The 18224-nt window shown below is 34.8% G+C and overlaps 1 protein-coding gene across 2 annotated transcripts; it reads right to left on the minus strand.

The window, feature by feature from the left end:
• Positions 1-5405: 5405 nt before the first annotated feature.
• LOC145639010 (J domain-containing protein required for chloroplast accumulation response 1-like) lies at positions 5406-17953 on the minus strand. 2 transcript variants are annotated; one of them, XM_081690108.1, is made up of 9 exons: positions 17161-17953; positions 10731-11479; positions 10115-10644; positions 9682-9775; positions 9035-9102; positions 8821-8883; positions 8650-8727; positions 8151-8327; positions 5406-5674 (listed from the first exon to the last, which is right to left on the minus strand). In XM_081690108.1, exons 1-9 carry the CDS (start codon positions 17655-17657, stop codon positions 5633-5635), a joined length of 2298 nt encoding a protein of 765 aa, XP_081546234.1. In that variant the 5' UTR covers positions 17658-17953; the 3' UTR covers positions 5406-5632. The 2 variants fall into 2 exon arrangements, with proteins under 2 accessions (XP_081546234.1, XP_081546235.1); XM_081690109.1 differs by having other exon boundaries at positions 10115-10623; positions 17161-17948.
• Positions 17954-18224: the final 271 nt, after the last annotated feature.

An 18224-nucleotide genomic window follows, 5' to 3' on the forward strand; every position in this document is an offset into this window, starting at 1 on the left:
TCTCGTAGTTGGCGCTAGTTTGACCTCTAGGAGATAGCTTGTTGACTCTTTTGATTGAGCTTGCCATTTGTCTTCACAGCCATTGACTTGCATGTATTTTTGAGTTGCTACAATTGTTATGATTACTTGTTGATCCCCGTTCCTAGTGTTTTATTTGTTTGGTTCTTCGTTTTGTTAGTTGGTTAGTGTTTACCTTTAATCCTTAGACTTTGACCTAGCTTAGGCGCATAATTGAGAGCGCTTGAACATTACCGTTCCTTTGGGTTCGATCCTTGACTTTCCTCAATACTAGTATATAGGTTTTTAAGTGTTTATAAATTTAGTTTGATTGAGGGAGGATTAGTTTCAACGACCTAGTTCCACCCTTCGTCAGGCAGCATCAAATTTAACCTAAGAGCCTCTAAATCCGTCATTATTTGGGTTTAAGCTCGGGCTTAAGCCTAATTATGATCGGGATTAGTTGATTGGACCATAATGCTTTTGCTTTTGGGTTAGGTTAGCTTATCTTTATGTTCTTGCAATTCAATCAGTAATCCACAAGTGTTCTTCACGTTAATCTAACACAAAGATGGTTTTATTTATCGTCATTGCACTTCCTGTCGGAATAGGAGGCCAAAATTAGATGTTTATAGCCTTCGTCTAGTAAGGAGTGACAAAGAGAGGTGCTAAGAGGACATGCAAAAAGGAGAGTGAATGAAAAATGAAGTGGAAGTCGAAATTGTTCCCAAAAATACGACTAAGTGATAAGTGGGGAGGGAATCTCGCTTTTTTTTTTTAATTGGCAAGGGGTTTGGGGTTGAACCACTTGACATTATAACAAATGATAAGCGGTTCAACCCCAAACCACTTTTCATTACATATAATGGCAAGAGGTTCGCGCCAAAACCGCTTGCCAATACATATTAGAGGTTTTTTTAAAAAAAAAGTTGGGTAAATGGCAAGCATATTTTTAAAACCGCTTACCATTTGAGGCTTCCTATTACGTTTTTTCTACTAGTGTCTAGAGCTTCTCTCTCTAAAATTTCATCAAAAATATAATTTAATCTATTTTCTAATTAATTATCTCTCTAAAATTAAGAAAAACTATATATAGTAAAACTAACTAAAGGGAAGTTAGTTAGACGTTCCAAAAAGGACCTCAAAGAGTGTGGTCCCTCTCTTGCGTGCGCGGCCGCTACTAAAAGGGTACGGAACATGGAAAAGAAGGGGGGCGCAGCCGCGCAACATCCTGGCGCGACCTCTCCTCTCTTGCGTGCGCCCGCGCAGCTGGAGTAGGGGAACCTCCCTAGTGCGCCCGAGCTTGTCCTTGCGAACTCCGGATGAGCCATGATACTATAGGCACTAAGTTGAGCACTCTTGGTGGGTTTGACACCACTCCTTAATGCCCACATGGCATGAAGGCGCAACTTTAATGACCATGCTCTTTAACTCCTTTGCTCTTGGGCTTCAAATGGAGAAACGGGACATCTCTTTTGGCTTGAAAACTCTGAGGAGGACACACTTGAGACTCTCGAAAATCACCAACTTCCTATAAACAAAGAACATCAAGCAAGCAAAGAAGAAAATGCAAAATACACTAAAAAGCAAGAAAATAAGAAAACTTCTTCGGAAAAAAGAAAAGTAAAGAAAATGTAAGCAAAACTAGAGAAAAATGGAGTAAAAGGAATACAAAAGTCATGTAAAATCATCCTAAAAGAAGCTAAATGAGTGTCATAAATGACACTCATTAGTGTCAAGCAAATATGGCTTCTGGAATTAGCGGCCTTCATGGCCTAAATTCTGAGGCTAAATCCTAGGTCATCAAACCCTAGAATAGAGCACACTTTTCTAGGACCCTATAAATAGGGAGATTCCTCCATTTATGGGGGCACGTTCTAATCATTACATCATTTATTACTCTCAAAAATAGAGAACATCTGATCTCGGAATCCAAGAAGATATCTACTTTATGCACGTTTTTACTCCAAACCCGTACTAACTTAACCTTCGAAGGCGGACCTCCGAACATCCGGGGTTCCGTTGTTTTGCAGGTACAGGCGGCTTTGTTGTATGCAGTCTTTGAGCTGTAACTCTCCCAAGGGACACAAATAAATACCCGAAACACATGTTATGTAAAACTAAACTATCGCTTAGCTACTAAGCTAAGGAAAACATAAAAAGCTAAGAAAAAAGTTTAAAGAAAATGAAATGCTTGTTGTTGATTGATTTGTTAATGTCCTTCCTTCGGTTTTTCCATTCTTTTTATAGATAACTTAGAGTGGTTATTGCTGACTCTAGTAACTATTATGCAGTTACTCTTCTTAGCGCCAACTCCATTTAAAATCGAATTGCCTTGTTTTGTCTCCAACCCTATTGAAGTTTAAAGGTTTTGATGATGATGGACTTAACCTTAAAGCAAACTTCGAACTAATAAGAGGTTTTTTTAAAGTGTATGACTAGAACAGGTGAAGTGGGCCTTGAAGGTGGAAGAGTAACCTTATCTAAGAAGACATGAAGAGATGCCTTAGAAAATTTAAACAAAATAGAAGAAGAGTTCCCTAACAGGAACTTAGTTCTCTAACAAGAACTATAGAAGTTCCCTAACAGGAACTTAAAGACAGTAAGTTAAGGAGTTAACTTGATCTGCGTTGAAGACAACAAGTTTTGGAGGAACTTGGCCTGTGAAGTTCCAGTTTCAAACTGGAGTACAAGTGACAGCAGGAACTTAGTCATGGACTGCGTGAAGCCCAAGTATCCGATGTTTACAGAATATTGGCGCAGCAGATTTATCTAGTTAAGATTTTATCTTTTAGATTTTCTGTAAATAAGTGTGATTAACGCGTGAAATCTATTAGAGGTGTGACAAAGAGCTTGGAAAATTTAATCTAATAGGAAAGTTAAAAAAGATAAGTTTTTAAGAAAAAGATTTTATAAAAAAAAATTTCTTCTTAAAAACAAATTATCAAAAGATATTAATAATTTATCTTTAATAAGTTTTCCAAAAAGATTTTCTTTAAAAAAGATTTACTAATAATCGTGGAATGAGTTTTTGTTAAATTAACATGTTTATCTTTTTGAAAACCCTACTTGCTATATGAGCTAGCCTTATATAAATAGTAGAAAACTCATTTTCAGTTTTCTATAAGTCTTTGCCTGAAGAATTCTTATTGTGCTTTAATTGTGTAAGTTTTCCAAGCTTATAATCTTACTCATATTAGTCTCGGATTTCTTGTGTGACTTACCTTTCATATGCTAGAAGTAATATATTTTTGTATTGGTTGGGTTATTGGGTGAGTGTGTGAAATATACTTTACATACAGTTGTGTAAGCTTCTAGTGGAAATCTGTGGGAGTACGAGTGAATCTAAGTGTGGGACTTAGATTGGGTCTTACTGTAGGATAGGGTCTTACTGTGTAGCAAGTTCAGTGTTAAACTTGTGAGTAAAGGTCTGATTATAACAGATTATAATTTGTGTGTTTGCCTTATTATAGTGAAGTGGTTTGGTTTTGAAAATTCCTAAGAAGGGTCGAGGTTTTGCTTCCAGTTGGGCCCTGGAAGGTTTCATAGAAAAATTCTATGTGCATTGCAAGTTCCTTTACAGTTTTGTTTATATTTCGAAAAGTAGCTATAAGAACTCACATACAATTCACCCCAGTCCTGTCTTTATCTTGGGCCCTTTGATTAAATCCGAGCCACTTTTCTTTGTTGCCATCATCTTACCCAAAGTCCCTTAATATAATACTAAGGTCCATTTTCCCTTGGTCAACAAGTCAAAGTCAAGAAAAGTCAAAATTTTAAGTATTGGGTGTAACAGATACATATGTGACAATGTCAATCAAATTTCAAACATGTTCATATCTTTCAATTTTCATCCTCTCCAGCAATCGACAAACTCATGTCAAGGTGTCAATTTTGTCTCCCAAATTTCAAAAAATTGGGTTGTATTAAAGATAGAATTCCGTAAGCGCATTGCGCTCATCAATTGTTTTACGGTTCTTGTTTTATCATAACATTTGATCTAGGACTCAATATTTTTTTTTTAAAAAAAAAAATAGGGAAATTCTCTCTGGTAATCACAAACTTTTATTTTTTTAGTGGTCAAGGCTGAAACTTTTGATTATCAATGGTAATCACGAAATCATATAACCAAGTCAATGGTAACTTTAATGATATTAAAACATCGTTAAACAATTAACTAGGGTTAAATAATTATATATTTACATTAGTACCCTTTAAATTATTTTTTTTTTTTAAAAAAATATAAAAAAAATCCAAACCCCTCCCTAGCCACCAGCCAACTGCCAGCCCCCTCCCTGAGCTGCCCAGCTTGCTCCTCTCACTTACCACCACACCACCACCTCCACACCCACCACCACCACCACCAAACAACAGCGGCGCGACCATCGCAGTCAACCACCTCCAAATCCACACCACCAAATCACCATTCAGTTGCAAAACATCATCTAACCGCCGCAATCACCTCGCCACTATGACTGCAACCACCCTAGCCGCCGAATTAACCACCAGTGCCTCCAATTCGTCCCACAACAGCCTCCGTTGCACTCAGTTCGCAGCCGCAAAATTTAATTTCAAACCAAAATCAAACATCTTAACCGAACGACTTGATGATGATGCTCATTTATGATGATGAAGAGCAACAAGGAAAATTAAGGGAGGGAATGAGGGTCTGATTCATTTTGGGGGATTTTTGGGGTCGAATATGGTGATTTTGAGTATGGGTTCAAGATGTTTTCGAGGGAGGTGGTGGGTTTTTTCTGGGTTTCGATGGGAAAAACAATACCAAGGCAAGGGCGGGGGATGCAGGGAAGGGTGGTGGGCAGGGGCGAGTATGCGAGGAAGAGAGGTGAGGTAGCGGCGAGGTGGCTGGAAGGGAGTTGCAATGGTGAGAAAGGAAGAAGAAAGGGGAAAGAGATCGAAAGGAAGAAGAAAGGGGGTTGGGGGTAATTAAATGGGGGTAGTTGTGTCTTTTTGCACTTTAATTGCTAAACCATGGTTAAAGAATTAATAAATTATTTAAGTTAAGTTACCGTTGACTTGGTTATATTATTTTGTGATTATCATTGATAATCAAAAGTTTCTGCCTTTACCACTGAGAAAAAATAAAAGTTTGTGATTATCAAAAAGAATTTCCCAAAAAAAAAAAAAACCATGTAGGATTTTGATAAAAATTGAGGTACAAAAATTTTATTTGCTCAAATTTGGGCTGCACTTATAAAAAATAAAAAATTGGGTAAGGTTTATAGATTTTAGATTAGAAAAGTATTTGGGTTATTAAAATGTCTAAAATAGCTTAGAAAATGATAGTAGGCTAAAACAAAAGGACTATTATTATAACAATTCTTAAATCCAGTTGTTTTAAAAAAAAAACAAAAAAAAAAAAAAAAAAAAAAAAAAAAACCATTACGTGAGTCGGACAAATTAGGCAGTAAAAGTTGTTTCGTCATCGGACTACATTTTGAAAAACATTCCTAGGTATTTACAGTGTCACTCCAATAAAGAAAAACAAATAAAGATATGAACAAAGAAATAATCGTCTGTACAATCATCTGTTACTAATTGCTATTATAATACATCCCTCAACAAAAAACAGTCGATAAATTAATCAATTTATGTTATGATTGAACATAAACTGTCAAGAAAGAAGTCCAATGGCGTTAAATTGATCCCAAGACTCCTGTACAGGCCAAAATAATAAAAATATCAATGTATTAGATTTCCCAAAATATACAAGTATAGAGTAATTTTAAAGCAATTCTCTAACCAAAATTACAAGAGAAATTGCATACTTCAAAAAAAATTTGTCTATTTGAGTGTGCTAAGTTCACAATAGGTTTAACTAAGCTTTAGGATCTATGTAGCATCAGAATTTTTCGAATCTATGTACGATAGATGTCATATGCAATTGCAGTATCTGAAACTGTCTTACAGGTAGATAGATACTTTGCAATTGTAGTATTCCAAACTTCTAACAAGTAACAAGTAGATTCATGTCATGCAATCGCGGTATCTGAAACAAGTAGATAGAAGCCATGCAATCATGGTATATGAAACTTTAAAAAAGTAGATAGATTTCATACAATTTTGGTATAAGAAACATGTTGAGTAACTACGTTTTGATGATCGTAAACTAATGATGCTTATCTAAGGTGTTTGATAAGTTGTGCATAAAAGGAACAAGTAATGCTTGGAACAGGATACAAGGAACCTGAGCAATGTCAAGTATATATATAAGGAACCTGAGCAATATATGATAAGCAATGTACAAGAACAATTATGAGTTATGGTTGATAAGCATGATGATGGCTAAGGAACCATGAAGGTAACTATGTAAATAGGTGATTGCAGATGTGAGCTTCAAGAGGTAAGTATTCTATGCATACATGAGTTGTATATGTGAAAGAGTATTTACGTAGCTTTAAGTTTAAATAGTTCTCTCACTTGAAGTTTGTTTATGACAAACAAACTTCAATCTAATGTTCTCTTAAGTGTTTATGTGAAGACAGGAACTGACTTAGGTGAAGTCAATAATGGGTTGGAACATAGAAGACTTTAAGAGAAACAAGAGGGAATGAAAGAACCTAAAGCAGGTTCTCTCATTAGAACCAAACCACGAAGAAACATGAAGGTATTCTCCAACGAGATCCAGAAGGAACCTTTGGCAGGCTATCCCACGAGAGCCGGAGCATGTTCCCTAACGGGTACATGAGGTGTTCCCTAACAGATACATACAAGGAGCATCCTAACAGAAGCATGACAACAAGCTAAAGAGTGAAGCTTGGACTGTGGAGATGAAAGCAAGTTACAGAAAGGAGCCTTGTCTACGAGTTCCAATACAGAATAAACAATAGTGACATCAAGTTTCAGTTAGGAGCTTGGATTGTGGTTCCAAATGTGGAATATTGCCCCGAGATCTAGAATACGTTAATAATACAAGATTCCGGAACAAGAGTTTCAAAGAAACAACATGAAGACGGAGAAATCGAAGTATATCGCTCTAGGATTCATGTAAGTATATCGGACATAAAAGTCGGTCTGGAACAAGTCTATAAAACCAAGGTTGAACTCCATACAGTTAAAGAAACTAGAGCATATGAAACTTGTCAGGAACTTAAAATAGGATATTAAGTCTGCACGTCGTTAAAAGTCGGTTTTAATGATATAAATATTTACCTAATACGTGCATATCTTCTTTTAGGTATTTGGTTTTACAGAATAAAAATATTTATATTTTAATAAATCCCTTTTGGAAAAACATAAGTTATTTTTGACAAGTATTTTCAGCAACTTTAAGTTTAGAATAAAATTTGATTTTATGATAAGTATATCTTTCAGAAAAGATAAGCTAATATATTTATAAGTGAAATAAAATCTGATTTTATAGTAAATATAACTTATTATTATTAAGAGAATATATTCTTAACAAAAATATATATTTTTGGAAAACTTATTTTTGGAAAATATTTTTTAAACATCTTTTGATAAAACTTATCTTTTACGAAAAGAATAATTTGGGTGTACTATAAATATGCTCATATGTATTCATTCAAAGTAGAGGTTGACAAAGAACAATGGTCGTGCTTAATGGTTTAATCCTTCACCACGAAGCTAAGTCAAACCTCCAGGTCAAATGTCTTGCAATGGTAGTATATGATATAAGTAGAGAGATGCCATGAAATTGTGGTGTGTAAAACTTCTAACAAGTAGTAGATGCTATGCAATGGTGGTTGTAAATGAAACTTCTGATGCAATTACTATAAACTAACTTCCGTTTATATTCACCCGTAACATACCCCTTCAGCATGCATTGTAAGGGAGAATTAGACTAGGTAAACAGATAAATAAATTCACAAAACTTTAACACCGATAAGAATAAAATGATAAGTTGCAACGGTTTAAATTACATAGCTTAATTCATCTGTTGACTTAGTCTAATCACCTCTTCAAATAGTGTGACAACAAGGAGTGTTGCAAGTATATAAAAAAAAAAAAAACAAAAAAACAAAAAAACAAAAAAAAAAAAACAGAGGAAGTATAAAAACTTCTAACAACTTAAACAACAATCTTATTCCATTCTTTTTAGGCGATGTTGAATATTTTGTATCTTGAAAATTAATCGAGAAAAGTTGTTAAAAATTAAAAATTATATTTACCTGTAAGATATCAAAAACTTTTTCAGCAATTAACTTCTGATATGGAGCTGCCCCTTTCTGTTGCAATTTATCAGGGTGCAAACACAATAGAGCTCTTTGATATGCTTTTTTCACTGCATTTGCTTCTATTATATCAACTAGTGGAATTGGCTTCCATCCACTATTAGGCCAAAGAACCTATGAACACATAATACATATATTAGTTGCTATCATATTGATTGACACAGTTCCAAATTTAGACTTCTAAAGCATTTTTCAGTCTTTTAGATCACATGTGACATATTTTGCAATTTTAGATATCTTAGTTGATTTGGGTCCGTTCAAAGGTATTTAGCTAGGATACACTTTGTATTTAGTTACTACTTTAAGTTATGTTACTATTGGTCCAACTTCTATGCCTATTGATAATTATACCCCCTCTTGGTGAAATCAACTGTAACATCAATAATCTAAATAAATAAACAACTAAATCTAGACAGAAAATTGTGTACACACTTACATATTGCATTGTTGAAAGCAATGCACGTATGTTTCCTTCCTTTCCTTTAGACCACTGGCGTACTTTACGTTCATAAATCTGAATAGTAACGTAGTAAATTAGTAGCAGCATTTCACTGTATTTAGGTAAGGTGAAGAGGTGGGGTATGACCGTATGAAGGACAGTGGTTACCTTTGTTTCCTCCTGTGATTCAGTTGCTATTTGTGTATCAATGTCTTGTATCATTCCATTATCCTATTAATAAGAGTCATAACATAAATTAAAGTGATTTATTGAAGATAAGAAGCATGGACAACTGACTGTGACAAAGAACAAGTGTTCCATACTATAAACAAAAACATTAATTAGAGAATTTTTAGTAAGAAATATAGGTTTAATCACATACCAGGATGTCATGAACAGAGTTAGTTTCGTTTTTCGTAGCAGAAACTCCAATGCCATCAACATTTGGTTCTAGCAAAAGCAGATCGATCAAAATGAATCACTTGTTTCATTAAAATAAGTTGAAGACATAATTATACTTTTTGTAGAAATAAAGTTAAGTGTCTCCAAAAAAATATACTCCTCTGGTCCCTAAATAGTTGTCACGAAGTACTATACTAGGATGTCTGAAAACACATTCTGTAACGTAGTTTGATCTATGAAAATATTAAATGATAAGGCAATAACATAAAACTTAGCAGTTTAAAAGGTTTATTTCATTGAGTTTCATATGCAGTATTTATAAGCAACTGTAACATTTCCAGGCTAAACATGATAGTATCAAAAGGACTAGAATTAACTCTGGGTTCTAAACTTTCAAATAATTTTTGGGGTTTTAAGCCAAATTAAATCAAAAGATAAATGAGGATAATAAATCCTTATTATTAACTTGTATTGCATAGAAAGTATAATACGCTATGAGAGGATTGAATTGACAACTATGAAACTGTCACTTCAGTCTAGCTATCCATTCGAATTTCAAAGCAGGCTTTAAATAATAAGACAAAAAATTTGAATCCAACATTTAGTCGTAAAAAAGGTTTAACTAACCATTATTTGATGCTGAGGTAGCAGTATCAGCAACTGTATCGTTACCATCGACCATGAATACTTGTTCTTCTGATAAAAAAGAATCTTCGTCGATCTGTAAAATTAGACAAAAAAAAGTATGTTAGGATGGTACCTGAAAGATTTTTGATGTAGAACATTAGAACACAATGAAATCTACCATTATGAGTGATGATTTCCACTATCAATTATAGAGAAAACTAATACTGCCTAGGCCTGTCTATCTGAAAATATGATCCATTACCAGTTAAATTTTTAGATAAGTAACATAAAAAGTAATATCAGATGCCAATTCAAATGATATTTCTCGAATGAATATCCAATATCTAAAATATGGTTTTGGATTGGATATCTGATGTGCACAACCCTATTAAGTTATCTTAGATTTGATTCATATTGAGTAAAAATTAAATACCACTTCAATGGTCTCTGACCAAGTTTTTTCCAAGTTGACATACGAAGCATGCATTTCATCATGGTTTTGGGCTGGAAGGGTGTGAACTTCCTTCTCTGCTTCGAAGTTGGTTGTGCTTCTCCATCTCCAACTACGACTTTTACCCACAACATTACTCTTTGTTGTTGAAGAAGTATCCTGATTGAATATCTTGACAAAATCTTTAACTTTTCCAGGACCATCGCCTTTACAAATACCATCTTTTGCTCCTGTGGAAATATGCACCTTACTTTTGTTTACATAGTTACTTGAGATATCATCCTTCTCTTTTTCTCCAATGGACGACTTATGCACCTTACTTTTATTAACAATGTAACTTGAGATATCATCAGTCTCTCTTTCTCCGGTGTTCAACGAATGTAGCTTTCCTTTGTTAATATTACTTGATAGGCTATCATTCATAGATGGTTTTTTTGTTTCATTGACCTTGTTTTTCTTCCCTCCCTTTTCAGTAGTTGCCTTTTTTTTCCCTGCATAGCATGATAGCACCTCTTATAGAAATAAGAAAATTATGTCAATGAAATTAGAAGTAACAACAAAATAAAATCTTGCAAATTACAAGCATATATCATAATACCTTTTTTCTCTTCTCCAAACAGGGAAACTAGAGATTTCATGTTTGATTTTGTCTTCTTTAAGGATTTTTTAAGAGAAATATCATCTGCTACTGCTTCTGAACTTTTCTGCAAAATATCAGACACTTTTTCTGTACCCTCTTGTACATCACATGGAGCTTCTCCGACTTCATTTTCAGAGTTGCATTTTACACTCATGACATGTACACTTGTGTCTTCATTTTTGAGGTCACGCTCTCTTTGTAAAGTTGATGGAACCCGGCGTTTACTGGAGGAAAGAGACTCGTTAACAATTACATCACCTTTATGCTTTTCCATAACCAAGTAGGCACTGCTAATCCCTTCACTAGTGCTCAAATATCTCTCAGTACTTTTTATTCTTTCTTTTGATCTTGAAGTGCCTCTTTTCCTTGAAGACACAACAATTGGAACTCCTTTGCTAGGCCATTTATAAATTGAAAAATGAAACAGGATGTTTTCATTATGAACTTCTGGATCTTTTGAATTTACTGTAAACTCGCCTTCATAATCTGCTCCATCTAAATTTCTGTCACTTGATGACTCTTTCCCATCAATAGAAACCTCACGTGACAAAGTGCTAGGTTGATAAGACGAAGGAGTATCATCATGGAAAGCAAAGTGATTCTGGCTGGTTTGGTTAAATCTAGAAAGTGAACGCCCAGACAATTTCGAGCTTTGGTTCAATGAGGTAGATGTCAAAGTATCTGGGCTCGTCGTTCTTCCTGGTAAGCTGCAAATAGATAATAAATACCTTACAGTCATCCTCCTGTTAGACAAAGAGATGCAAACAAAGTTGTATGCCTGATGATAGAGGCAGAAAATTCTTTTCGGTATATTCAATCTTGTTATCTCATACAGTTTCTTCTAAGTTCTAACACAACCACAAAAACTGCAAAATTGATTTTCATAAGCATCTACACTAGGCTAAGTTGTTATGGGTGAGACCACTTCAACACGAAGCTCTTCTTGCCCTGCAGTTGCTGGTTCTGTTTTTTCACTATGAAGAAATGTCATTTGAAAAAAGGAAACAACAATGTAAATGTTAGATAAGCAGAGCCCAATCCATATACCATCCGTTGTCGGTGTTTGCAAGAGTCATGGACGAATAAGCAGAGCCCAATTCAGTTGGAGTATATAGTTGGCCGTATTGAGGTGACCCAGCCACGTGGGCCTGCTGGGGTGGGCTTCGGTTGTTTTGGCTATATGGGGCAACTGATCTGGGCTGCCCAATCATGCCTTGGGCCGTAGGATATGGGTAGCAATTAGTATTATGTGCACCATGGTGCACCTAGAAATAGATGCACCTGGCCCAATTCACACCCAACACACAAGAAGCCCAAATGAAAGAATCTTACAAAGTTTTTTTTTATTTTGTATTTTTTATTTTTATATATATTTTTATAATAGTTACTCCTCTCTCCAACTGCTAAATATATTTAAGTTTTTTTTGAAAAATGTCATATCTATTTTTATTTCATTTTAAAAATTCTCTTTCTCCTCTCATAAATTAAAAATCTTCCTCAATGAATTCCTTTGTATTTTCTCTCTCCTCTCACCATTTTTGTCTCTCTAAAAACTGAAATCTACCATGACAAAAGACAAAAAACACACGAAAATACCTTCAAAAAGATAAACAATACTTAACTTTTTTTATTTTCCTACATTTATGTTAAATAAATTTGCTAATATAATTCAACAAATTGTAAAATTGAAACTATATTCTACTATATAATTGTCTTTTTGACTTTTTATAAATTAATTTTTAAATTTTTTTTTGATTGAAAATCAAAATTATCTGCTCCTACTGAAGAGGATAAAGATGTGTTAATACTTTATTGTTTAAATTCGCAATTTGTTTTTAAATTGTACAATTAGTCAAATGTTCAACATCAGAACACCAAAAAAAAAAAAAGAAATTCGATGATGTATCTAAGAAAAAACCAATTGTTAAAAACTTCTGAACCCCAATTACAAACCATTGAACACCCTACAAAAACCTCCAAACCCCCTACAAAACTTTTGAACCCCAACTACAAACTGCTGAACACACTTTAAAAACTTCTGAACCCCTACAAAAACCTCTGAACTCAAACCATAAACTACTGAACACCCTACAAAAGCCTCTCAACCCCTTCAAAAACTTCTTAACCACAACCACAAACCACTGAACACCCTACAAAAACCTCTGAACCCCCTACAAAAACGTTTAAACCTCAACCATAAACCACTGACACCCTTCAAAAATCTCTGAACCCCCTACAAAAACTTCTGAACCCCAATCACAAACCACTGAACACCCTTCAAAAACCTCTGAACCCCCAAAAACTTCTGAACCCCAACCACAAACCACTGAACACCCTACAAAAATCTCTGAACTCCATACAAAACTTCTGAACACCAACTACAAACCACCGAACACCCTTTAAAAACTTATGAACCCTTACAAAACCTTTAAACTCCAAACCACTTAACACCTTTCAAAAACCTCTGACCCCCCTACAAAAACTTCTGAACCCCAATCACAAACCACTGAATACCCTTCAAAAACCTCTGAACCCCCAAAACTTCTGAACCCCTACAAACCACTGAACACCCTATAAAAACTTCTAAACCCTTACAAAAACCTTTGAACCCCAATCATAAACCACTGAACACCCTACAAAAACCTAAACTTATGAACCCCAAGCACAAACATCTTAACACCCTTCAAAAACTTCTACACTTGAAGACACTGCTCAGAATGCCAAATGTTTAGATTTATAAATTATAAAGTAGAGAATGCCAAATTTTTTAATAAAATTAAAAATACATAGATCTGAAACAAAAATAAGTTCATAAGTAATGCATCGCATGTTCAGAATTATAATAAAGATGTTTGAAATTCCAAAAATACATGTTATGTATTTACAGAAAACGTATCATACGTTTAAATTTTTAACTTAAAATGTTCAAAATATTAAAATATAATCAAATGCAGAACTGTTCATAACAAAATGCACAATTATCACTAAAAAAAATCAAAAGAATATGAAAGCTACATATTTCGAAACTCAAACCTAGCCATGGTGATTTAGATGATGAAATCTCGTGAAAAATAATCACACCATCTTCTTAACCACCTTCTATTTGACGACGACGCTATTTTTAGCTTCACTACTTCATTTTAAAACTCTATTAACGAAACTTCAAATCGAAGGTTGAAGAAAACAAAATTTGAATTTAATTTATTGTAATGAAAAAATTCACTCTATGGTAATTAACAATATAAAGGAATTCAATAAAAAGGATGATAAACGAATTCAAGAGAAATAAAAATAAAATAGAGAGAAAAATAGAGGAGAGAGAAAATAAAAGAGAGAAAAATCAGAAATTAGGAAATTAGAGGAGGAAAGAGAATAGAGATTATATTTTAATTGGTGGTTCACATAGAACTATATGCACCATGGTGCATCTTATAATTTGCCTATGGGTAGGGGGGTACGGCCCAGTAACTAGGCCATTGCTGAGGAGCCCACTGTTGAGGGGGCTGATTGGGCCAAGGGGTTGGGCTAGCCCACTGTGGTTGATTAGGCTGCTGACTCGAGCCTTGTTGCTGCTGCGAAGATTGGCCATTTCCACGACCACGCCCTTTGCCACCACCATTCTTGTTGCCTCCTGCTTTCCCCCCGCGGCCGCGCCCTCGACCTCCCCCCCTGCTGCTGCCACCACCTGGTGGCCGGCTTTGCTGCTGTGAGTTGTCAGAGGGAGTAGTAGAGTTTGCTTGTTGAGCCACGAAGGACGAACTTTGTGAAGGTTTGTCATTGTTGCAGCGTGCTTCCTCGAGAAGCAACCGTGACCGTGCGGTTTCAAAAGACGGCAAAGGCTCCGTCTGAGCCAAGATCGTGGCGACCGTGTCGAAGTCGGTGTTGCGGAGACCACCAATCAATTTGAGAAAGAGCTTGCTGTCCGAGATTGGGTTATCAACATTGGCCAGCTGATCCTTTAGAGTCTTGAGTTGCCTACAATATGCCGAAACGTCGGGGAAAGCAGAGAGGTGAAGGTCAGTTAACTGCGATTCCAAGTAGAGAGCCCTTGTAGCCTTGGAAGATGTTCTTGAGTTTATCCCATACCTGTTGTGCAGTGTCCCCTTTGCACAAGATGGTTTCAAGAAGATCAGATGAAATAGTCCCGTATATCCATTGTTTTACGATCGCGTCAAGTCGTGTCCACAAACTTTCAGAGATATCAGTAGGTTTTGTGGTCTTTGTATCGATGTGATCGAGTACGCTAAAGGCTTGAGCGTGAGTGGTAAACAATTCCTCCCAATTCGAGTATCAAACTGATTCCCGATCAAGAATTAATGGAATGCAATTCTTGATATTAGTGACGGAAAGTGCAGGGTGAAACTCAATGGATGGAGGTGGAGTATCCTTCGTCATGATGTAGCAGACGATGTAGGTGATTAATCAAATATTAGCAATTTGCCTAAAAGTAATTGATAAAGTAAAGAAGAAAGTGCAGCAAGAAATCTGACTTGGTGGGCAAATCGAAATAAAAATTGTGATTAAAGCACTTAGAAAAGGGACTGGATAAAACAAAATAAAAATAATAAAATTTGCGGAAGTTAGATCGAAACCTAAAGTTGTGATACCATGTTAGATTTCGGGAAAACTCCTGACTGGAGTGTGTACCATTGATCAATATATATAGAGTTTACAATGCTAGGCCTAATCACGTTAGGAAACCTAGTACGATAAGGATACAAAATACACATAAAATCTATCCTAATCTGCGACAAATATTATCATAAATATAATATCTATCAGTAAAGGATATAGAACAAAAGGGTATGACCGAAAATGTGTGGAGTCCAATAGAATCTTTGACAAATTACATAGAGGATAGTTATGAATAGCAACAAGCATTCATCTCAGTCTATATACTGGAATTTTTGCTATGGCTTTTGGATCGAGCAGCTTATCTCAATGAAATTGTATACTATTGTAGATGTAGGGAAACAAGCCTTTTCAACTCTTTGACTATGAAAGGTAAGGAAACAAACTTCTACAAACAATCGATTTCAAAGGCGTATTTTAATTTAAATGGTAAGGAGAGTCAATTGAGTGGGGGAAGATAAGGGAAATCTCTTTAGAGAGTCCCAAAAGATTGTTCCCAAAACCTAAAGGATCTGAGGTGGGGAGTTATGCCATTACTTCATCACATCAACCTCTACATATACAAGTATATGTCAAGCAGATTATGTAGATAGTGCAAGGTAAAAGGAATGGAAAAATATAAGGGATTCGTCTTCTCTTATGTGGATATGACTCGAAGGAGAGAGAAGGGAAAAGAATGAGAGGATATCAATTCTCTAACTTTTGAAAAAGCCAAATCCTTTCGAAGTCTAGAAAATTTGGAACAAAAATTCAAACTCATTTCTTCCCTTCTCTCCCCTCTATTTCTTGTCACGACTTCTATCATAATATAGTGTAGAGGCCCTCAATTGTACAACCAGATACACTTACAAGAAAGGTGCACCCGATGGTATTGTGTGCTCATTTGGGGTGTTTGTAATGCACAAAAGTTACTCTTTGATACACCTAACTCCACATATATCATAAGCACCTATGGATTTGCAATAATAATAATAATAATATAATAATAATAATAATAATTTTTGGTGTAGCACACTTATGTATTGTTTTGACTTTTAAGTTTTCTTGTCTAGATTTGCAACCCTGGTATAATGATATAAGTAGATAACTAATCAATCAAAAATATTTTATTGCAATAATATTAATTTCGTTCCTAAAATACTTGTAACGTTTGATTTTAATTTGCAAGTTATTTTTAGAAGATTTGTTGGTAGTAAATGAAAATAAATTTAATGGAGGAACTCAAATTGTTTTGTGAGAGAGAAAAATAATTAAGGATTTAAATATGTAAGTGGGGTTAGCGCGAGAAAATAAAAGTAATTATAATCCTGTATTTTAATTAGGAAGTATCAAGTAATTTAAAAACAAATGATAGAGGTAAGTAATGTTAATACACGAATTACTTAGGAACGAATGAGAGTATAAATGCGTGAAGATCCTCTATTGTGTACCCACAAATTAATATACCTTTGATACACCACCACTTATCTATTGCATATCTAAGATTTTTTTTTTTTTTTTTTTTTTTTTTTTTGGATGCAATTGCATATCTAAGAATTTGGAATTAATTTATTGTATTGATGTATCATTCTTTTTAAGTAACCTCATCTATAATGTGCAACCTAAACATCTGACTAATCAATGAATTATTAATTGCAATAAATTTGAAATTGAAAATTTATTATAATTTGAATTGAAAAGTTTTTTTTAAATATGTTTGACTTTGTACAACAGTTTTAAGTTACTGAAATTCTAATAAACAGAGTATATGCATCACCTGAACTTAGAGGGAGCTGCAGAGGGCTCAGCTGCAGGATACATTTGCCGGGAAGGGCTCATATTCCTCGAACCCGGGGCGGACGAAAAGGGGTTTCTACCAGGCATAGGCACACTTGTTGATAAAGAACAACTCAACAATGGTTGATCACCACCAAATATATCTCCATAAAAATCCTCACTGGTGTATCTCCTTCGACCCCCAACTTGTTCTCCAAACACAGGTTTCTCCAACCCGAACAACGAAACCCGACACCCATCACCCGAATCATTATCATTTTCATTATCAATATCATTATTGTTATCATCATCAATACAATTAATACTATCATCGTCTTCAAATTGGTAATATTCTTGAGTAGAACACCTTGGTGGCCCACCAAAAACATCACTAAAATCAACTTCAGAGTTTCTTCTACTAGAAGAGTTTGACATAGAATTTGAATTAGAAGAAACATATCCTAACAAAATCTTTTCCCTTTGTGAAATCTTTGCCATTTTGTTAGGAAAACAATTAATCCCTCTACATTCGACACCAAAACTATAATGGGTTTCTTATAAATTGATTCATTGAAAATCAGAATTATGAATTACATTACATAAATATAAATTAAGGAATGAGATAATTGTGGGTTAGAATAATTTATGATAAATCGAAAACGAAGAACCACAAAAGGAATGAGGACCCAAAGAAGAAAATGATGGGTAGGAGGATAAGGAAGATGAGTTAGAATACTTAGAAAGGACAAAGGACGAGTGTTTTTGTGGCTACTGCTATTTTGGCTGGAACTAAAGGAATTTTTTAATTATTTTGAATTAGTTTGTGTTTGTGTTGGCGCCTATTGCTTTGAAATTTATGCTACAACCAAGAAAACAATCAGAATTTGGGTCGGGGGACGGGAGTTGTGTCGTTCGGTTTTATCTTCTCATCAATTCATCATCAGATCTACAGTGATTAAGCTTTATTGACATTTGGAGTTCTTCTGAATTTTTTTTTTAAAATATTTGCATCATTTTGATTGGTATTTTTGTTGAGTACTCTCTCTCTCACTCTATTCCTAAATA

This window comes from Chenopodium album, chromosome 7, assembly GCF_948465745.1.
Source record: "Chenopodium album chromosome 7, dcCheAlbu1.1, whole genome shotgun sequence".
NCBI classification, from domain to species: Eukaryota; Viridiplantae; Streptophyta; class Magnoliopsida; order Caryophyllales; family Amaranthaceae; genus Chenopodium; species Chenopodium album.

Coding starts and splice junctions, on each gene's coding strand:
- LOC145639010 (XM_081690108.1), bottom strand. CDS start 17,657: ATGGCAAAGATTTCACAAAGGGAAAAGATTTTGTTAGGATATGTTTCT. Junction 11,480..17,160: donor GCAGCTCCCTCTAAGTTCAG/GTGATGCATATA, acceptor ATCTATTTGCAG/CTTACCAGGAAGAACGACGA. Junction 9,103..9,681: donor TACCTCAGCATCAAATAATG/GTTAGTTAAACC, acceptor TGCTTTTGCTAG/AACCAAATGTTGATGGCATT.